Genomic DNA, 23,733 nt, shown 5'->3' on the forward strand with positions numbered 1-23,733 from the left:
CTATGTCCCCGGGCGGAGTCTATAGCAACATGCACTATTCTTTTTTTTGGCAGCAATCATCAACCTCTTTTTCCAAATTTCATAACACGATTTGTTGTTAATTATCATGAACATTTAATTGAAACTTTAGCACATGTAACGTCGGAAATTAGCGTCTTTCGGATTTTAGACGTTTTCAGACGTTTGGACAAATTGGCTACCGTTTTGTAATGTGTGGAATCATTTTATTCCTTGAAGACCCAAATATGTAGTTAATAAGAAAAGAATCTTGGCATTTTTTACTCTTCGTGTATCTAACTTTTGTTTTGATCAATTATAAAAAAATACGCGTTAACTGCTTTGAAAATGAAATATCAACTTGGACAAAATGGCTACCGTTAGAAAAACGACTGTGAAGAGAAGATTTTATTGAATCAGCAATATTTGAACTCACGAACAATGAGGCAAATATTTGTACTTTTGTTAGATATTATTAGTGTCTTACTCTTTTTATTCATTTTCTGCTATATCTACTTATAAAATTCACTTTCAGTCGTTGAGTTAACGAAATACGTCGTTGGACATTTTTAAATTTGGCAAAATAACGGCTTTACCGCCACAAAGAACCGACACATGTCGCTGTTCCTGCCAAGAATCAAAAAGATCAGAGAATAAGAAATAGGATCACTTTACATAAGAGTTAAAACAGTTTTTCATAAATGTAACGTTGGACATCCGTTTTTTTCACATAGCTTTGTTATTTTTATCCTCAAATAAACTAGGTATTACTTACTAAATGATGAAGAGCTGTAAAAACATAATTTAAAACATATATTGATTTTGTTTTAATATTGGTTCGTGTTTTCTAACATTTTTATTTTGTTTTGCGGATGAAATTTTGAAGATTCTGTTTTAAATCCTAGGGGTTGTAGGAACATCGTGCCCATCGTTTGAAAGTAGATATAGAGCAATTAATACTTCAGTTCACCCTTATTACAAGAAGCCATGTAGTTTGCGCTTATTTACAGGAAGGTGGACAGCTTGGCTTGCCCTGGTAGGACTGAAACAAATAGAAGTTTTAATTGACCTTGACAGGCTATATAGCCCTTCCACGATTGGAACTTTGTTCAACTTGACAAATGGAAGTTTTTAACGACCTTGACTGGCTATACAGCCCTTGCACGGTCGGCTTTTCAACTTGACTGGGATCTATAAAATATATAAGTTTCTTACAGAAGGCAACCAAAGAAGGTACCAGAGATTTTGCGACGATGCAAAAATTAAACTTTATAATATAAATAAATATCTTTAACCAATGAATTTAAATAGCAAAAGCTATGCAATTAACAAATACATACTTATTAAGCTTCATGTAAATTATTTAACAATGAAATACATTAAATATGAAATTTGGAGTTTTACCAAGGGAGCTAATAATTAATTAATAACACTGTCTGCCACACAGCATTTCGGGGACTCTCCCTCTGGTATCTTTCGACCGTCCCTCTTTTATAGCTGACTATGCGGGGGCTTTTCTAATTATTGGGGGCATTATGATGACCTATAGTTGTTAATTTCTGTGTCATTTAGTCTCTTGGCAATCATAATACATATTCTTTTAAATATATAGCGATGTCGTTATTACGACATAGCTATGTCGTTAAAACGACATAGTGTATGTCGTTATTACGACATGTTATGTCGAAATTACGACATAGCGATGTCGTTATAACGACATGTTATGTCGAAATTACGACATAGCGATGTCGTAATAACGACATATTATGTCGAAATTACGACATGCTATGTCGTAATTACGACATAATTTTTTTTTTGGAATGGCCCTTATCGGCTTCCGTAGGATTCAACTGGTTCATAAAAAAATAAGTTGATAATTTTGCATTTTTGTTTATTAGCTGTTGACTCTGATTTATAAGTTATTGCTGGTATAACATACTTATTAACATTTATTTTAGGCTAAACATAGAGAAATTTCAGCCAAGAACTTAGCTAAATTCCACGAAGAGATTGTCAGAACAATGAAGAAGACTTATGAAATATTCAGAACTGATGGAAATGAGGTAAAATTTATGTTATTTATGTGAAAAAAAATCAACAACAGTTGTGTTTTAATTTTTGCAACAACAAACATAGTCAATTGGTAACGACAGATATCAAAATGAAGTATAAATTTCAAAGAGATGTTTTTAATGAAAGTTAATCAAAATGTTTGTTAATTATTAATAGTAAAATTAAATAATGGATAAATTACAAACAAAAATCTAAGGATTAATTATTATTGACTCACCATGTATATTTTTTCTCCTGTTTTTTACCTTTTTTTGCTTGTATCCTAATTTCACATTTTCGTCATTGAATATTTATTTTAGATGTTTGAAATTATGTTAGTTTATCACGCTTGTGTTCATACAGGTACAACAACACTGGCACAGATATACAGAAAGAATGGACAAAATGGTAGAGGAAGCATTCAGACTTAATGTTAAATGGTCATTACAAGAACTCTCTAAAGCTGTCAATGGGGACGGCAAATCTGCTCCTAATCCTCTCTTCAGGGTCAAGGTCATTCTCCAGGGAGACCAAGTAAGTTAAACTTGCTACTGTTAATGTTTAGAATTTGATTCTTAATCAAATGAAATAAGAGATATTTCATTTTCTATGCATTTTAGTATTATATTTTTCTCACAAAAATTATTTTGTGTCCATTTTTGACCTTGGTAATCATTCTATTTAATTTATATGTCATAATCAAATTATTTTTTTTTCTACATTATAAACTGTTCATGTTTATATTATAGGTTGAGTTCCAGCCAACACTGAAACAATTGGCCAACATTGTAAGCAGTATCTATGGACATCTAACAAAATCAATTTCCAACATAAATAGACTACCAAACTTATTGACAAAGAAAAAATCTACCAAAGATGTAAGTGATGAAAGAATTATTACTAGAATGAAATGACAATAAATAAAAATAGGATAATGAAAACAAGTTTGCCAGCATCTCTAATTACAAAAATATGAATTTTCTTAGAACATTTTTGACAAGAACTTTTCCTTTCATAATAGTTACTTGTTTGATAATGAAAAAATGAAAGTCATTTAAATATTTTTTTAACAATGAAAGTTTAAAAAAAAATTCAAATGCATTTTGTCAACGTTTTCTTGCAACAGATTCTTTTAAGTAGACAGGTTTGAGTTCAACATGATTTGATTTTTTAACATTTGTTTATTTTCAGCCAATCCATGAAGTAATAGCTAGAGATGAGGAGACAAAGAAGATACATGGTGTTATTAATGGTGGAATGTCAGCCAATGCTACAAACCTGAAGAACTATCTGGCTACCTGGGATAATTACAGAGAAATCTGGGAGATCAACAAAGACATGTTTATAAGACGTTACCAGAAACTTAATCCACAAGTCTCATCATTTGATGCTGATATTGCTAGGTAAGAAATTTCCACAAATTTTACAATCGAATACCTGTATGATTAGGAAAGAAGTTTTTTCAAGTCTCAAAATCATCTAGAAGTTTCCACAAGTCTTAAAATCTGATACCAATATTGATTGGTAAGAAGCTTCATGGAGTCTGGAAATTTAACTTGCTAGTTAAAATGTTATCACAAGTCTTAAACTTATTGCTGATAATGCTATGTTAATTCCCTGTTTACATGATCAAAGTTAAAAAATAGACTCCATCTTTTTTAATGAGAAACTGTCAAAGTATTTTCTTAACCAGGTCAACTTTTTCATGGAACAGTTCAACAAATTTGTCAAAAAAAACTATGTCAAAGAAAAGCTTGCTTTCTTTTATACACAAGACAATTTAAACTTTATTGAAGTTTTATTTTTTCATCAGAAATAGTGTTGCACAACAACATTTCATTTTTCCTAGTCATCATGAATATGACATTATAAATTCTTTAATTAATTTGCAGTTAATAAGCAGGTTTCTGCACCATGAATTCCTTTATTCAGTTCAATTTATAAAGAAGATTTATTTATTTTTGTAGATATGATGAAGTAGCAAACAACGTCCAGACACAAGAGACAATACTGAACATACAGTTTGTCCTATTGGACTGTTCTCCACTGAAGTACTCTATTCTTAGTCATTGTCAGGAATGGCAGAATAAATTTACAACATTACTCAAACAAATAGCAACTGATGGTCTGAAGGAATTAAATGCTTTCCTCAAGGAAAATGGTGAAAAGTAGGTTGTTTATAAATATTCTGTCAAATTAAACTTATTTTTGTGACACAAAAGTATATTTAAAATAAAATTGCAGGGACATTATCAAATAACAAATTCAACAAAAAAGGAAATATTACTTGTAAAAACAAGCCAAATGTTTGCAAAGTGCCAAGCATAACTATTTCTGAGTGTGTAATCAGTAAGAAGAATTTTTGTTACCAAACTATTTCAAAGCAAGATTTAATGTTTTTTCTTAATATAAAAGCAAAAATTTTATATACAGATTAATTGACTTATATTAGAGAGTATGTTCTGATAAAACTTTAGAAATGTCTTGTTTGGGTGAAAAACTAAAATAATCATTTACTGAACAAATGGTAAAAAGTTATTAAACTTTGCAGACACATTTATTTCGTCATAAACTTTTTTATTTATAGTGTGAGTAAGATTCCACAGACACTGGATGAATTGGGTAACAGTCTTAATCTGTGGGAGAAGTTGAGCACTGGATTATGTGAAACAGAAGCTAAGTTCCCACCTCTGCAGGATCAGTTTAATATCTTAGAGAAATATGAAGTCCCTGTGGAAGAGGAGGTAGGATTTACAGGAAATTTTTAAAAGTTGTCTCAGAAGTAGACATGTCTTGAGGCTTTACATAGTCAACATATTTTGACTTCTCAAATAGAATGAATGGCGTATAATAGATATAAGAAAAGTGGTATGAGTGCCAATGAGACAACTCTATCCAAGTCACAATTTGTAAAAGTAAAACTTAATAGGTCAAAATACAGCGTACAACATGAAGCCTGGACTCACACCGAACAGCAAGCTATAAAGGGCCTAAAAGAATACTAGTTTTGAACCATTCAAACAGGATAACCAACAGTGTAATCTATATAAGAAACAAGAAACAAGTCTGAGCCACATCAACAAACAACAAACAATTTTAACAATAAATAAACCTTTCACAAAAGATTTTCTTGCATAAAAAACAATTGCATAATGCCTTGATATGCCTAGTGTATGATAATAAAGACCTGTTCTCGGTTTTTACATGTAATCATATAACATTTCATGTCTTTGTAGGTATTGGCCATGTTAAATGAGCTGAGTAATGAATGGCATGTATTCCAACAGAAACTTATAGATGCTGAGACCATGCTGAAGAAGAACAAGGTAAAACACTATATCAATCATGTTCATCTTAATACTTTTTGCTAATGCAATCTGATTTACTTATTTTACTTTCCTCCTTGAATAGATTCCTTGAATGTATCCTGGTTGAAAAGGAATGACATGATCCAATCTTAGATATGATGTGAAACAGCACCACTATTCAGAAACATTATGAAAATTGATTTATATTGTTATCATTGTTTTTATAAGTCAGGGTCTTATATATTATTTTCTGCTTTACAGGAAAGGTTTAAGACTGGATTATTGGCACAGTCAGAAGAGTTTAAGAAACAGGTTCATAATTTGGTGGATGAATTTACTACTAAAGGACCATTCACTAGTAACATTAGTACTGAAGAAGCTGTGTCTAACATTCAGGCTATCAGAGACCAATTAAATACACTGAAGAAACAAGAACAAGATATTAGGAAGGGACTTAATATCTTCAAGATTGATCAACCTCCATCTAAAGAAGTTGCTAACTTGGAGAAGGTAATGTTATATATTAAAACATGTGCTATCCATGTTAATCTTCATTTTGCTTATAGATAGATGGCACATTTGTTTTCATAGATAAGTAAAAACAAATTGGATCAAAAATAATTTGTGTAAAACAAATTAAAATCATGGAGACTTCAAGGGTAATAGACATTCGACCAAACAGTGGTATGCTTCAGTTACATTAAAATTATCAGCTTTCAGGTGTTCAACTTTTATGTGAAATACAAATTAGATTCCAGGATATTTTTTGTGAAAAGCTAACTGTAGAACACAAAACTTTTGTTAAATATTTTACACATGTCAACACAGATGAAAATTGTTCATTTGAAGAGAAAATTATTAATTTGTAACTTTTTAATAAGAGAAATGTGCATGAAAAAAACTCATTGATGGCTTAAAATTTATTTAATATATTATGAAGCAAAGGATACAAACCGATCAAATTTTTATACCCCCGCTTTAAAAAAGGGGGGGGGGTATACTGTTTTACCTCTGTCTGTCCGTCAGTCCGTCCCATGAAACTTTCGTCACATTTTTCTCAGGAACTACACATCCACCCTTTCTGTAATTTGGTATCAACATTCATATATGTCAGCCATACCGTGTGATGCGTTTTCAGATTCATCACTTGACAACTTCCTGTTTACCGAACACTTGTCTGATTTTACACATGATAGCCAAGTTGAAAATTTTCGTCACATTTTTCTCAGGAACTACAATACAAGGATTTCTGAAATTTGGTTTCAGGATTTATATAAGTCAGCTATACCGTGTGATGCGTTTTCAGATTCATCACTCAACAACTTCCTGTTTACCGAACACTTGTATGATTTTACACAGATAGCCAAGTTGAAAATTTTCGTCACATTTTTCTCAGGAACTACAATACAAGGATTTCTGAAATTTGGTTTCAGGATATAAGTCAGCTATACCGTGTGATGCGTTTTCAGATTCATCACTCGACTACTTCCTGTTTACCGAACACATGTATGATTTTACACATGATAACCAAGTTAAAAATTTTCGTCACATTTTTCTCAGGAACTACAATACAAGGATTTCTGAAATTTGGTTTCAGGATTTTTATAAGTCAGCTATACCGTGTGATGCGTTTTCAGATTCATCACTCGACAACTTCCTGTTTACTGAACACTAGCATATTTTTACACTATTAATATTATCCACTTGCGGCGGGGGTATCATCAGTGAGCAGTAGCTCGCAGTTTCACTTGTTATTTATGTTTGTATTTTGCATTTTTTAGGACTTGGAGCACATTGAACAAATTTGGTCCCTGAACAAAGAATGGGAAGGCTTGTGGGCAGATTGGAAAGTCAGCAAATTTGAGGAAATCAAAACAGAAACAATGGAAACCACTGCTCAATCCATGTACAAGAAACTCAACAGATTTAGCAAAGAACTTAAGGTATGAAATCAGTTATTTCTGTTCAGTCTTCAAAACATCACTAGAACTAATAGTCGGTCTCAATAGAAAAAAACTATAACAATATTATACCCCAGCAGGGGCAGATACAGCCATTTTTAAAAGAGGGGGTACTGAACCCAGGAGGACAGGGGGTCCAACTATATGTCCCCATTCAAATGCATTAATCGTCCATAAAAAGGGGGGTTCCAACCCCTGTGACCTTCCACTGGTTCCGTCACTGCCCAGCTCCAAAGCTTTGTCTGTGTATCTGACTGTCTATTACAAATTTCTATTGCATTTTCTTAGGAACATCATATGTTCAAGGTATATGGCACCATGCTTTATTGTGTTTGGTTGCATCTTAATTGTAGACACAGACTCACCAGGCGTTGGTTCACTTTTGTTTGTAATAAATTGTAGACAGTTCAATGTGTACAAGTCGCATGAAAAAACCTCTGTTTGGTAGTTGATTTGATATTTTTAATAATAAAGTAAAAATAAGTGGTGAGACAGCTACCCACCAGACTTCAAATGAAGAAGTTGTAAGCAATTCTAGGCCACAGACTTCAATTATTAGAAAAACCCATACTGTATAATCTGCTATAAAAGGCCCCATCACAGTCTGCACCAAAAACTTTTGAAGGTACTAGTCCAGTGGACTAGTAATTATTTAAATTTACTAGTCCTGAATAATTTCCACTAGTCCGACACCGGTGAGGGTCGCAAAGCGACCCGAACCAGCTAGGGGGGTTTGGGGGCATGCCCCCCCAAAAAAATTTTGAAATGTTAGATACAAAATCCTGCATTTTAAGCACACCTGAAAGGGTTTAAGCTGGTTGAAAATTATTTTTGTTTAGCTAATTTTAAGGATTTTACATTTGCATAAAATTATTAAACAAGGAAAACTTCCTACACTATTTATTTTTAGTCATCATAAGTTCATAACAAAAACAATGTCAGAGTTTCCAAGTAATTTATAGTTTTTTTTATTCCTCATAGTCTTTTAATAATTGCTTCAGTTTTAATTTAAACATCCCTTTAAATAGCAAAATTGGTTTTGTTATTTACTTTGCAGTACATTCAAAACATTAGGAATTCAGTTCAATTCAAAGTTTTATTGCCATATAAACTTTACAGTTTGTGACATATAACAACAAAAATAAATAAAGACAATAACTAAGTAACTCAATATATATATACAAATTCAGGTAAATATTAAAGGGTCCCCTGTCCTCAGTTCCATTGACTTTTTTATAAAGGATAATAGTTTTTTCACTTGGGTTAAAAGTTAAAGTATATTTATAAATATGTCATTGTCAGTGAGATTAGCAAATGAATTATTTTCTCTGTTAATGCAATTAAAATATGTTAGTCTAATATTTGAATTGTAAGAACAATTTATTAATAAATGTTTTTCATCATCTAGTACTTTGAATTTTTTGCAAAGTGAGGAATTTGAAAATGCCTTCCTTTTTCAATTAATAAATGTATGGTCACTGATTCTAAGTTTTGTAATTAATTTTCTAAATTTAAAGTTTGAGTTAGAGAGGTAAGGTTTGATCAATAGATTTGGATCAAGTCCTTTATACAAATTTAATTTACTTTTATCATCAATATATCTCAACTTATCCATCAACAGGTTGTTGTAGTATGAGTTTATTTATTAAGGATGACGGTTATTCTTCCAACTACAGGAGATCCGAAACCCTCTGGTCCTGGTTACCTCGGATTTTTTGCTTGTTCAGAAACGTCATCATTTGATCTCTTTCGTTTTATAGCCTTTCCTGGCTTTGCCCCGTCGGTACATTGAAGAATGTTTACGTTCTCCGGTCTTTCTAATTACCAAAAAAATCGAAGTGTACCAACACGATGTTGTTATAGTCCAGTCAATCTAGCATAAATTTGACCCTAACCTGAAAGTAATTGCAACAGAAGATTTTTGAGTTTTAATCTTTAGCATTATACCCCAAATATACACAGAAAAAAGTCCCAAAAAATCTAACTTGAGGAAGACTAAAAAAATCACCATTTAAAATTCCTATGGAGATTTGCATTGAAAAGGGAAATAACTCTTGCAAAAAAGGCAGAAATATCAATAAAAATTGATATAAAATTATAACTTTACCGCTTCTATTCATCAGAATGTATTGATTCTTGTTTTTTAGCGGTCTTTAGAGTATAACAAACAACTCTAAAGGTGTTTTCATATATTTTATCAAGCTATAATCTAGATTTCGTAATTTATTAGTTGACCATTTATTGAATTTTTCAACATGTCAAGGTGAAGAATCTCAAATTTAATAAAAATAATTAAGCATGTATTCTTCTTTTTGTGGTTTAAAGTTTCTTAAGATAAGTAAGTTGCTGAAAAAATATAATATACAGATATAAACAATACCAAATTTTCACATTATTTTTTCAAAATGGTTACAAAGCTTCAAATTTGCAATTTCTTGAAAGAAAAATGTGCGAAAAATATAAAACTACCCATAACACTTCGGTTTTGTACATTTCATGAGATGAAGATTATGTAATTTAGTCAAAAACAAACTTATAACCCCATCAAAGTATCATACTATACATAAATTTCAAGAAAAACAACCAAAAACTGACCAAAAAAGACTAATTTTTGCAAGAGTTATCTCCCTTCCCAATGTAAATTTCCATTGAAAATCTAAAATGCTGATTTTGAGTTTTCCTCAAGTTAAATTTTAAGGGACTTTTTTCTGTGTTTATAAAGGGCATAATACTATAGATTAGAACTGAAACATTTTCTGTTGCAATTAGTTTGAGGTTAAATCTTAGTTTGACTGGACTATTAAGATAACTCATAATGACATAAATCTATTTTAATAACTTTATCGATGATGTGAAGTAAACTAGAACATTTTTATAACATTAAAGATATATAATTAATCGGGGGAAAACTTGTTAGTCTTTTCGTTTATAAACAATTGCCGTCATTATTAGAAAATTTAATGTGTCCGTGTTGGTCCACTTTCTACTGGTTATAAGACAGATCGAGTTACCGGAACTATTGCGACTGGTTTTCATTTCTGTTTCACTTCCTAGGGAAATGTACAATTATCGATCTCGATAGTTTAGACTTCGTTACTTGTCAATTTTAACTTCCAATATGTTCAAATTTCAAATAACATAGAAAGGACGTTATATTTCTTACTAGTCCGGTCGGGCTAGCGATAATTAAAATTTACTAGTCCGAGCTGAAAATTACTAGTCTGGGGCATCGGGCTAGTGGTTAACGTCGCAGACTGCCATCATGAATTTACGTGAAACAATTTAAACAAGAAATCTTATGGCCTAATTTACGACAATAAATACATGTAGTGTCTAGTACCATTCTGTTTAAAAGTACAATATTTAAAAAATACATTATTAAAAAAAGTGCAACAACTAATTTAATCTATCCCAATATAATGAATATTATATCCTGTGTTAGAATGATGATCTTAAGGATAAAGAAGTGAGTACAATACTAATTTCCTCTATAATGATCTTATTTTATTTTATGCACATCAACATGTCATTTACATACACTTTCCCTTTATTTTGTACCAGTACGTTTTACCTTGATGGTACAGCAATGGATATTTTACCTTTATATGTTGTCTTTTCAAAATCATATAAATATATTCTAAATGCTTAACAGTTATGTTTACTATTAAGAATAAGGTAAAAAGAACAGATTATTTTCATATTTCATAATATAGTATTTGTTACCAAAGCGTTTGATCTAAAGGTGTGATTAAAGAGAATTAGTGTTGCTTTCATATTAATTGACCTATACTCAGTGCAGCATCAATTACTTGGTACTGACTGAAAGCTTTGAATGAAGTTCTTTACTACTGTCAGAATTAAAACATAGAAAAGGTAAAAGAATCATTTTTTATATGGAAGAAGAGAAAAAAGAAAATAAGACATGAAAATAAAAAAATAAAAAAAGATTTAATAGTCTGATTAAATTGTAACTTTAATTTTAGGATAAAAACTGGGAAGTTGTAGAATCAAGTAAGAGCCGTGTAGACCAATTCAAACGTACCATGCCATTAGTGGTAGATCTGAAGAACCCAGCCATGAGACCCAGACATTGGGAGAAGATACAGGTAACAACACTTAACAGTATAAAATAGGCATAAAGTCTTCTTCTTATATAGAATTATTTGTTTTTAGTAGCACAGCTGACTGGTTCCAAAGTGGAACACTTTAGGTTAAAATAGCATAACTGGGTTGCTGCCCAACTGACATATATCGGAGCCAGGCATATCCTCTTTTATTTATAGCTTGTGAAAAAGTAAGATACTTGTGGAGAGCAGTCAGACTGCTGAGTAGTCTTCAGTTAACAACATTTTTGTTTGTTTAAGTTATTAAAAAAAGCTAAAAATATGTTTGGGTCCCTTCAACTTAGACCTACCAAGGTTTGACTATAACTTGTATATTTTTCAGACTGAGATGCAAAAAGAGTTTAACCACAAGGAAGCAGATTTCACATTGGAAAAGATTATTGAGTTTGGATTTGATCAGTTTGCTGATACTATCACTGATGTATCTGGTGCCGCGACCAAGGAATTGGCTATTGAATTGGTATGTTATTGTCCAGTGAATAAGCAGTTCTCTTTTAGACGAATCTTGTAAAATTTTAATGCTTCAAAGGTTAAAGTTAAATAAGGTTTTATCATTAGTGATAAGGAGAAGAATCAGTTGAAATATATCTGCTCTATGGTCGGGTTGTTGTCGCTTTGACACATTCTCCATTTCCTTTCTCAATTTTATTTCTTTTAAAGGAAAAATTAAAGACTCAATTTAGAAAGTAACTTAAATTACAACATATATATAATTGATGATATCATTAACATATATAAAGAAATGAATAATCTTTAATATAAAGAAAAAGAAAAGAAAGGCGAAGAATTTCAAATTATGAAAAGCTGTACACTGTAATGTAAAATGATGGAAAATATGGTCATATTTCAGGGACTTAAAGCTATTGATGAGTTATGGAATATGACAGACCTTGAAATTGTACCTTACAAAGACAAAGGACATTTCAAACTTGTGTAAGTATATCACCAAATCAGTGGTTGTATCCAATATACTTTTATGTCTGAAGTAAAAAAAAAAAGCGTTATTTGTGCGCACATTTTTAGAATGAAGTGCTTTCACGCTTCATACAACATTTACTTTGGTCAACGCTTTTACATCTCAATGAATTTATAAAAAGAAGCATTCAAGATTTAATAAAATCTTAGTTCAAATATTAGCCAGTCCTTGTTTCATTTTATGGTGCTCACTATTTTCCCCAATTTTCAGTTCCAAGTAGTTCCATGTCAAAAAGTATGCTTTAAAATAGGACTTCTCAGCTATGAAAACGTGACTTCAAAGTGCCAGAAACAATATCTAACCTGTAACTGATTGAGGATGGGTTCCTTCATCATGTATGTCCCTAATTAAGGTAATGAGCAGATTTTAATTTGTAATACTGAAACATTCTTTGTCAAAGTTTGTTTGACAAATAATCTTTATTCATTTACAGGAGCATTGATAACATCTTCACAGCATTGGATGATAATCAAGTACAATTGTCCACCATGAAAGCTTCTAGATTTGTCAAAGCTTTTGAACAGGATGTAGATAAATGGGAGAAAACTCTGTCACAGATATTGGAAGTTGTAGAGACTTTGTTGCAAGTACAGAAACAATGGATGTATTTAGAGGTGTGTAATAATTTGTCATCCTTTATTGTTTTTAAAGTTTACTTGTGTTTAACATCAGATGAAGCAAGAAAGCAAGATATAAACAATTAACTGTACTATGTATATAGCACTATGTATATAAGTAGATGTAATAAGATTACCAATGAGACAACAATCCACCAGAGACCAAGTGACATAGATTTTACCAACAATATGTGCAACTTTTGATTATTTGTTTATCCATTGTTAACAAAAATTCATGTAGGCTGACAAGATGACAACTGCATATATGATACTGTGACAACAGCATATATGATACTGTTAATACGCTATGTAGTGACATCCTATGAACTATTTACTGTCATTTCCCAACTTAATGAAGTCTTAATGTAGTCAATTCAGGCACAAGGAGAACCACTTAACTAAAATGTATGTTGTGTCAGGGTATCAAAAAGGTTATCATTGAGAAAAAAATTGTTGTTAGAAGACTGTTTGAGGGGTTTTGGTCTTGATCTGCCTCTTTGTACATATGCATCCTATTTAGTATTAATCCCCCCAAAACCAGTAAACCGTTTGGACCTTCAATTCAGCCAGTGTTTGATTGAAATTTTCAGAATATCTTTTTGGGAGAGGACATCCGTAAGCAGTTACCTAGAGAATCAGCTGATTTTGATGATGTGAATGCCAAATGGAAGGTTATAATGACCAGAATGCACAAAGAAAAGAATGCCCTACGCTGTACTCATCATGAAGGTAACATCTGTAATACACTAATTATTGTAGATGTAGGTTGAAGAAATAATCTGTTTGCTTGTTCAAATTCAGTCCAGTCAAGGATTTCTTACAAACTGCTGTTTCTGCATACTTGAATTTGACTGGTAAAAAGTTTCCCTTGTCTAACTTCTTATATGTGAATGTTCATATGGTATCTGTTAGTGACCAGAAGAAAGAAACCAGGTAGAGCTACAAATTCTTTCATTCTATAATAACAAAGTCAACAGTTGATGATTTCCTAATTGAATGTTTTTCAGGAGTATTAGAAGCACTTAGTGAGATGAACTTGAAACTTGAAGACATTCAAAAGTCTCTGGACACGTACCTTGAGACAAAGAGAGGAATATTTCCTAGGTTCTACTTCCTGTCAAATGATGACTTATTGGAAATCCTGGGTAATTCCAAACAACCTATGTTGGTACAGCCTCATCTAAAGAAATGCTTTGACAATATCAAATCTTTGGATATGTCGAAAGTGGTAGGTTTTATTTTACAATCAAGTTGGTGTGTTAGTAATTTATTTTTGTGTTAAAAAAGTGTAATGAAATAATATGAGCTCAAAATACTTTAAAATCACTTCATATTTACTCAATGTTTCCTGTGAATTAAAATATATCTTAGTTTTGGAAAGGTTAATGCTCATTAACAGCCCAAAGTGAATTTTAGATTGACAGTTTGTCCAGCTGTCAAAAACTTACTGACTTAAGAATATTGACCTGAACACTAAATGTTCCCCATACCTTTAAAAATCATTATTTTTTTTATACTTTTACTTTTATTTTGCCTTCTTATAAAGTTGAAAGAAATATGAAAAAGTATAATTCCTAATGGCTTACTCAAACTTTCCTGTATTAGATAACAAACAGAAAGTGAAACTATGCCATGTTCAAATTTGATATCATTGTTGACATTATTATTTTTTACAGAGTATTTGTAACACTAGTGATAAGTACATGTGCACCATTTTCTTGTATATTTTCCTTTACCATTTGTTGTGTATCAAATAATATCAGTTACATATAAAGTACCAGACAGAGTTGATGGTTGTTTGTTTCTGAGAGTTTCTATAATAGTCTGTTGCAAGTTTACAAATATATATACAAGATTCAAAAAGCTAGAATTCCATCTTGGAGCTTTGTTTCTTATCCTAACCTTGTCAGAAATTTTAAACACTACAATGTAGTATATATTTGGTTTATATAAGAAATGTATTTTAACATGATCAAAATTTCTTCTGTAAGGTCAGAAACATACAATCAACTTTGTACCGTCTAATATCTGTTTATTTTTTTCGTTGAGTGAATGAACTTAACTAACAGTTTTTATGAAGAAATAATATTAAAGAACATTGTTGATTGGTTTGACTTCACTAACAGTTATGACAATTTAATAAGAAAATGCATCCTTGATCTTTTTCTGTAAACTTGTACTAATTAGTAAAACATAATTGTGCCTCAATGAATTAACTGTCCTTTTTACACTCTTGTTCTATTAATATGTCTTAAATTTCATAAAGAGTTGTCTGACTGAATATATTTTTGATTAAAAATACTGTAAACTGTCATGTACAATTTATTCTGTACTTGAAATCAGTAAGAAAAGTAAAAACAAACACATGAAAATAGGTTTATTACCTGAAAATTACTTAAATAGGCCTTCAATGGTTGAATTAAATTCATTCCTTGTATAGTGTATTTATAGTTCATATATAACTAATCATGTATTTGAATTTAAAAAAATGTGTGACCAAAGGAAGGATGATTTCTATTTAGTGTGCAGCACAAAGCATTTTTTATATTCAAATATGTTGTACATTTACTTATATATAAACAGAATATAATATACTTAGATTCTTTATATGTATTGTCAATTTCACTGTACTGTTTTGGGGTATGAATAAATGTGCATTGCGCACAGTTGTCAAAATGGTAGATCATCACTTCGAGAAGATTGATGCAGATTTTGTAAATATTGTGCAGCATGAACTTGTTTTAATTGCACCCCAAGTTTTAATTTTGATTTATGGCATGCTTTATCAATTAGTTTTAAGTTTCAAGGCACCAATCTTCAGTTGGAAATCTCAGTTAAAAGGAGGGGAAAGTTTTAAGTGAAAAAAATTTACATGTGCGATTATGGAGTTTAGCACATTTGGAAATTCATAAAAAAAATCTCCATCATCTAAATAATAAACTTGAATATATGTATTATGTGCAAGGGCTGTATAGCCAGTCATGGTCGTTAAAAACTTCCATATATATAGTAGGAATTTTGATTAAAATGTATTGCTTGAATTTTACAATATATCAAATGTTGAGGAAATAATAACTGTATCCATGCATGGTTATTGCACATAGAAGTATATATATGTGTATGTATGATGTTTTTTGAGGAAGATTTGTTGTATCATCAACAGTTAAGGTGAACATCATTATTGTATCCTGTCTTTATTACAACAGGCTTTCTGTTGCAAACTTTACAAATGCCATTGTCATACTAAAACTTAGATTGTTATTTTCAAAACTGAAAATGAAATATATTAATTTTACATGATAATATTTTCAGCATGGAATGCAATGGCAGGCAACAGCTATGAAATCTGGTGATGATGAGAAGATTGAGTTCCTGACTGCAGTGCCTCTAGATGGACAAGTAGAGGTATGACAATTAAGCAATGGTTGACTAAACATCAAAATGCAAATTAAAACACTTGTCCAACTAGTTTTAGTTCAGTTTGCTTATTCTTGAAAGGACAGGCTTCAGTATACATCAAATACCTTGTTTGATTATATTAACTATTTGACGGACAGAATATGATGTGTTTGACCTTGCAAGATCATTTATTGACCAGTGAATTTATCAGATGACTTGTCATATTTATATCCGTTTTATTGCCCAAAAAATAGAATGGAGAGAATGATTTCCTATGTTCTAGTACTGTACAAATGTGGAAAAAGTGGCAATTCAGTATATGCTGTAAATTGGCAACAAGAAAGGCCAATCTATACACCTTATCACTATTTGTCCGCCATTACAAGATATCACACAGGTTCCCGTATTATTTGACGTCATAAAACAAAATATCTGACGACACAATGGAAAAGTGATTGTGTATGACGTCAAAAGTTCAAGCGGCCCGGTCAGCCTGGATTAGCGATAAGGTGTATTGTAGATTTATTAAGCAATTCATTGAGAAACTTTTATATTCTGGTAAAAAAGGGGACATAAAAAGATGGCAATTATGGGTATATTGTATTTTTATTGTAATACAAAGGTTCATTCTTAGTTTGATTACAATTTTGACCTTTTATTTTTTCAGAACTGGCTAGGCGATGTTGAGAGAGCTATGGTGAATACTTTGATAGAAAAACTGTCAGTTACTAAATCAGCTCTGAAAAAATCCAAAAGAGATAAATGGTTGAAAGACTTCCCTGGTCAGACTTGTATCACTTCTAGCCAGATTCAATGGACAGCTGATACTATCAAGGCTCTTAAACAGACCCGTGACAGGGGAGATAAGAAGGCTCTTAAGTCCATGAAGAAAAAACAGGTAATACAACTGTATATCCACTTAATGAGATTTAGATGTGAAATTGAAATTTTGTAGTTTGATTAGAAGAGGTCCATATAAACTTCTTATTCAATCTGCCACAACACAGACACAGAGCAATCAGAAATACCAGGCTGTCTTTCTGTCCAGATTTGTAAGTGCTCTTATGGTGTCTTGTCAGATTTTCATGAAATTTATTACTAAGGTTCATATAAGCAATTTATTTATAGAATTCCAAAAAATAATGCAGCTGAAGTATTTTTACTGGAGTTATGCCACTTGAAAATTGAAAATTATTTGAGGTGTATTATTTTCAGGTTGGCATGTTGAACAAGTATTCTGAGATGACCCGTTCTAACTTAAGTAAGATGCAGAGACTTAAGGTGACTGCCATTGTAACTATAGAAGTTCATCAGAGAGATATCACAGAGAAGTTAGTCAAACAAGGATGTTCTGATGAGAATGCTTTTGAATGGCTCAGTCAACTCAGATTCTACATGGAAAGGGTAAGATTTAATATTTTCTTTAGGATTCAGATTTTATAGAATTTTATTTTTTTAAGGATTAAAGATTCCGATTGAATTATTTCTTTAAGGATTAAAGATTTTGATAAAATTATTTCTTTGAGGATGATGATTTTGATTGTATTGTTTGTTTGAAAAATTTCTGTTTTGATTTGATTATTTCATATTTCCATTGTATTTGTATAGGACCACCAAAAAGATATCTGTATGATCAGGCAGACAAATACAGAATTCCGTTATGGTTACGAGTACCTGGGTAACTCTGGACGTCTGGTCATCACACCATTGACTGACCGTTGTTACATTACACTAACCACTGCACTACATCTCCACAGAGGAGGAAGTCCTAAAGGTCCGGCTGGTACAGGAAAAACTGAGACTGTCAAGGATCTGGGTAAAGGATTGGGAATGTATGTCATTGTTGTCAACTGTTCTGAAGGTCTAGATTTCAGGTCCATGGGAAGAATGTTCTCAGGTTTGGCCCAGGTATGTGTTATTTCAATCATGTATTACCTCCCTGTTTCTATCCAAACTCATGTTTTTCTGAAATTAAGCATATTGAATCCCCAAGAACATAATGAGACATTAGTATACAATTATGATTTAATAAGTTCCCCAATCCAATTTGATTTAATTTTATGATACTGTAAATTTAGATATTATTGCATGCATCATTATTGCAATTTTATCAAGAATGGATAAAAATTTGAGAAGAATTTTCGAGATTTCAGTAAAATCTGCATTCAGATATATGTATCAAATATTAGAATGCATATTCTTTTTCTTGTGAAACCTGTCATGTTTTATTAATCGCTTTAATAAAAAGCTCACAATAATTTTAGAATTTACAGTGTATTGATTAAACTTATTTGAAAAGTGGAAATTGTAATAGGAACATCATTGATCTAAATAACAAATAATGTAGATAAAGACAATCACCTTAAATAGTATTATTGCCAGTAAAAGTGAATATTATGACAATGTGAAAGATATTTTGGTCATTTTACAGACTGGAGCCTGGGGATGTTTTGATGAGTTTAACCGTATCAATATTGAAGTATTGTCAGTAGTAGCCCAGCAGATTCTGTCCATCCTTAGTGCTTTGGCTGCAGGGACAGACAGATTTGCTTTTGAGGGAAGAGAGATTGACCTAACTCACACTTGTGGAATCTTTATCACCATGAATCCAGGTAAATATTACCTATCCTTTGTACTACACAGGTAATCTAAAGTCTGTGTTTCGACTTATTGCTTTCTATTTGTACTACACTAGTGGGATCTGAAGTCCATGTTTAGGATATTATTTGTTGCCTTTAATTGGTTTTGATTTGCATAAATTACCAGAAATTGAATCTTAATAAAATTGAGAAAGGAAATGGGGAATGTGTCAAAGCGACAACAACCCGACCATAGATCAGACAACAGCTGAAGGCCACCAATGGGTCTTCAATGTAGCAAGAAACTCCCGCACCCGGAGGCGGTCATCAGCTGGCCCCTTAGAAAATATGTATACTAGTACAGTGATAATGGACGTCATACTAATTATACACAAGAAACTAAAATTAAAAATCATACAAGACTAACAAAGGCCAGAGGCTCCTGACTTGGGACAGGCCCAAAATTACGGCGGGGTGAAACATGTTTATGAGATCTCAACCCTCCACTATACCTCTAGCCAATGTAGAAAAGTAAACGCATAACAATGTGCACATTAAAATTCAGTTCAAGAGAAGTCTAAGTCCGATGTCAGAAGATGTAACAAAAGAAAATAAATAAAATGACAATAATACATAAATAACAACAGACTACTAGCAGTTAACTGACATGTCAGCTCCAGACCTCAATTAAACTGATTGAAAGACTATGTCTTCATCATATGAATATCAGGCACAATCCCTCCCGTTAGGGGTTTAGTATCATACTATCATAAAATATATGAAAAGAACATAACCCGTGTCATACCAACAACTGGTTTTTTTTTTTAAATAAATGTGTTTAGTTCCGATGCAAAGACCCTATAAGTGAATCAATATTAAAGCCAAAATATGCAATTTTTAATGACCTGACAACAGTATCGTAACTATATCCCTTCTTAATAAGTCTGTTTAAAGGTTTTGTAAGCTTTTGAGGTGAATACTGACATTTTTGTGCTTTGTAAAGAATATTACCATAAAAGATTGGATGTGAAATACCTGAACGTATAAGATGTCTGCATGTTGAGTTATATTTATGAATTATTTCCTTATACCGATGATAAGTTTAGTAAATGTTTTGACTAGTTTGTGATATCGAAAACCCTGGTGTAATAATTTTTCAGTAATACATAAATTTCTCTCGCTAAAATCTAATACGTTGTTACATACACGAGCGAATCGTACAAGTTGAGATATATAAACACCATAAGACTATATTCAGAGGTAAAGCTATTGTTGTCTTTAATTTTCTGGATATATTTGTCATGCATAGCTACCAGACATTATATCTTAGATCTACATTCAGAGGTATAACTATTGTTGTCTTTAATTTTCAGGTTATGCTTGGCATACACAGCTACCAGACATTGAATTTTAAGTCTTTATTCAGAGGTATAGCATTTGTTTGTCTTGTATTTCAGGTTATGCTGGACGTACAGAACTACCAGATAATCTGAAGTCTATGTTCAGACCTATAGCTATGGTAACTCCAGACTCTATGTTGATTTCTGAGATCACACTGTTTGGAGAAGGTTTTGGTAACTGTAAAGCTCTGGCTAAGAAGACTTACACCCTTTACTCTCTGGCTGAACAGCAGTTGTCTAAACAAGATCATTATGACTTTGGTCTCCGAGCTTTAGTGTCCGTCTTACGTTATGCAGGAAAAAAGAAGAGAAACAGCCCCAACTTATCTGATGAAGAGGTAAACAAATTCAGTTGAAACTAAATCTTCTTTTGTTGGGCTAGTAACCTATCTGATGAAGAGGTATACAAATTCAGTTAAAACAAAATCTTTTGTTGTTGTTACAGTTAAAACTGAATGTTCTGTTGGGCAATTTACAGTATTTTACAAGCATCTAGAATCTGATAACTTGTTGAATTATATAGTAACATTAGGAAAATTAAAGTATAATCAGTATGAGTATAATGAACAACTAAAAATATATTAGGAAAAAAAGCCTTCAATGGCAAACAAACTTTAAAATTAAATTGACTATTTTTTTTTCTTTTACAATAGGTCTTAGAAATTACAAAAGTTACTTCTTTAAGATTATTTCCCTTGTTTGGAAGTAGAATAGCTTCACAGCAATGAAGCTCAATCATTAGCAGTTATTAAATCTTGTCCTTTTAAAGTAGTGTTGTCAACGGTTAACCGGTTAACCCGTTAATCGGTCGAAAGACCGAATACCGAATACCAAAAACGCTAACCGGTAAACCGGACTTTTTTTCAATTTTGATAGATTTGATATAAATGTGTATTGAAATCATTAAATAGTTATGTTTTCTTTAACAAATTTCGTCGTGGTAATTAACTTGATTGGTCAGTTGTCCAGTATATTGATTTCTATTGTTAATCCAAAAATATAAAATTAATTAGAACCTGTCTCTCAGCTCGGGGCAAGATCTTAAGAAAACATAATTAGTTACACCAGAGACATATAATACAATTGCATTATATGTCTCTGGTTACATGTTTTTTTAACAGTAACTTTAAATCAGTAATACGATTAAATTTTACGATTTACTTCATTATTTCATTTTTGATCTAAGATTGTGTAGACCTACATCTGAATGTGCAAACTCCGTCGTACAAGTCTCTCGGAGACAACAAGAGAAAATGAAAGAATCATCGGTTTGACTTCAGACATATTTAATTGTACGAGATCATGAGGTTTTGTTTTGGTTTTTCAACCTGAAGTTAGTACAAACGCCATAGTTGATACCATGTATTTGATTATCAAAAGTCAAACTTCGACAGGAATCTTCACAAACAAGCCTTATGATACCAAAGGACAACCTTCAATGCATCGTATTATAAAAACGTAAATGTATGACTTTGATGGAAGGTAGTCACATTGTCATTGGACACTCATACCATATCTTCTTATGTCTATGTGTAGGGTACTATAGATAAGACTTTCAAACATCAACTTAAGCTACCGGTTAACCGGTTAATCGGTCGAACGATTATCCGAGTAACCGGTTAGGCAAGACTGTACGATTTGACAACACTAATTTAAAGGTGATATTTGGTTTATTAGTTGTATTTTGTCATCCATCATACATGTAAATTGAAGTAAACATTGTTTATGATTTTACTTTTCACTGTTGCTCTTTAGGGACGACATCAAAAGATCAATGAAGGATAAAAAACTTAATTCAAATAGTTTGGGGGTGGGGGGTAAAAATTGCTGCAAGTTTTGTTTAATTGGCATCGATTTTACATATATCCTTATTGGTCAATACATTTTCCCCAAATTAAGTTAGGAGGGGGGTAGGGGGTCAAAGATAAAACTATGTGAATTAAGTTTTTTATCCTACATTGAACTTTTGATGTCGTCCCTTACTGCAACAAACAAGTTTACTTCTCAACAAGGGAAATAATTTATTTTCAATTGTAATTTTAAATTCAGATTCAGGCTTTCTAGAAAGTCCTATAAAGAGATACTATTAGATTATTATGTTTTATTACAGGTTTTACTGGCCTCTATGAAAGACATGAACCTTGCTAAGATGACTTCAGCAGATTTACCATTGATCAATGGTATCATGTCTGACTTATTCCCAGGAATAGAAACTCCAGTGGCAGACTATGCTAAGGTATGCGTACATTACTTGCAGAATGTCTCTTATATTTCTAGAACACTTGTATTCTTTTTAATAGTTGCAAAAATGAAGTAAAAAGAGAAAAAAAATCAAATTCCTGTCATCTTTGTTAATTGTCTAAGAATTAGTTGGTTTGAAAAATTAAAGACCTTTGTGAAATTGTGACTGCTGTTGCATATGCAATTATGAATTTAAGAATTACAAATAAAAATCTAGCTTTGTCTTTGTTTCAGATGAAAGCAGCAATTTCAAAAGAGCTGGAAATAAAGGGACTTCAGGTGAACCAACAGACCTTTAACAAGACAATACAGTTGTATGAGACCAAAACCTCTCGTCACTCTGTCATGATTGTAGGTGGAACTCAAGCTGGTAAATCTGTTTCCTGGCAGACACTTCAGTCAGCTATGACCAGACTTAACAAAGAGGGAGATCCAAACTTCCAGATAGTCAAGGTAAAATAACAATTGAGGAAGATCCCAACGTCCTAATACATGTAGTTGCAATTTAAAAAAAGAATGGAGGTCCAAACCTTAAAATAGTAAAAGTAATTAGACAAGGAGGGATATCCCAGCTTCCTTATAGTAATGTTAGAAAAAAACAGGAAGAAACCAACTTCATATAAGTAAAGGTAATTCAACAAAGAGGGAGATCTTGGATCTCAACTCCCATGTTATATAGGGAATATTTTCAATAAGGGAAATCCCATCAACCAAATAGTCAAGTTAAAAAAAACACCTAATTAGTTTAATATTCAGAGTTAAAAGTTTACATGTATATAGAATTTTGGCAATTCATTTTTTTGAAAACATTTATCTTAATTGTTTTTAGCTCACCTGGGGTATCTAGTTTTAAAAATTTGTTCGGTGAACAGTCCAACCAACCAAGATGGCCGCCATGGCTAAAAATAGAACATAGGGGTAAAATGTAAATTTTGGCTTATATCTCTGAAACTAAATCATTTAGAACAAATCTGACAGGAAAAAAATTGTTTATCAGGTCAAGATCTATCTATCCTTTAATTTCCAGATGAATCGGACAACCGGTTGTTGGGTTGCTTCCCCTGATATGGTAAATTTAG

At 31.8% G+C, this 23,733-nt stretch overlaps 1 protein-coding gene across 3 annotated transcripts in view; it reads left to right on the forward strand.

The window, feature by feature from the left end:
- LOC143067201 (dynein axonemal heavy chain 2-like) overlaps window positions 1-23,733 on the forward strand; it is a 90,129-nt gene that overhangs the window by 17,055 nt on the left and 49,341 nt on the right. For 2 of the 3 annotated variants that reach the window (XM_076240296.1, XM_076240298.1), the window contains 23 exons: window positions 1,956-2,060; window positions 2,413-2,583; window positions 2,799-2,927; window positions 3,241-3,452; window positions 4,017-4,217; window positions 4,637-4,793; window positions 5,286-5,375; window positions 5,619-5,867; window positions 7,139-7,300; window positions 11,302-11,424; window positions 11,765-11,902; window positions 12,293-12,375; window positions 12,852-13,032; window positions 13,626-13,764; window positions 14,043-14,263; window positions 16,348-16,440; window positions 17,102-17,332; window positions 17,650-17,838; window positions 18,043-18,342; window positions 18,866-19,046; window positions 20,471-20,751; window positions 22,524-22,649; window positions 22,889-23,107. In XM_076240296.1, the coding sequence (XP_076096411.1) occupies window positions 1,956-2,060; window positions 2,413-2,583; window positions 2,799-2,927; window positions 3,241-3,452; window positions 4,017-4,217; window positions 4,637-4,793; window positions 5,286-5,375; window positions 5,619-5,867; window positions 7,139-7,300; window positions 11,302-11,424; window positions 11,765-11,902; window positions 12,293-12,375; window positions 12,852-13,032; window positions 13,626-13,764; window positions 14,043-14,263; window positions 16,348-16,440; window positions 17,102-17,332; window positions 17,650-17,838; window positions 18,043-18,342; window positions 18,866-19,046; window positions 20,471-20,751; window positions 22,524-22,649; window positions 22,889-23,107 (3,981 nt within the window). The remainder of the gene's footprint in view (window positions 1-1,955; window positions 2,061-2,412; window positions 2,584-2,798; window positions 2,928-3,240; window positions 3,453-4,016; window positions 4,218-4,636; window positions 4,794-5,285; window positions 5,376-5,618; window positions 5,868-7,138; window positions 7,301-11,301; window positions 11,425-11,764; window positions 11,903-12,292; window positions 12,376-12,851; window positions 13,033-13,625; window positions 13,765-14,042; window positions 14,264-16,347; window positions 16,441-17,101; window positions 17,333-17,649; window positions 17,839-18,042; window positions 18,343-18,865; window positions 19,047-20,470; window positions 20,752-22,523; window positions 22,650-22,888; window positions 23,108-23,733) is intronic. The other variant, XM_076240297.1, reaches the window with a different exon arrangement.

The sequence above is a fragment of the Mytilus galloprovincialis genome, chromosome 3 (genome assembly GCF_965363235.1).
Source record: "Mytilus galloprovincialis chromosome 3, xbMytGall1.hap1.1, whole genome shotgun sequence".
NCBI lineage: Eukaryota > Metazoa > Mollusca > Bivalvia > Mytilida > Mytilidae > Mytilus > Mytilus galloprovincialis.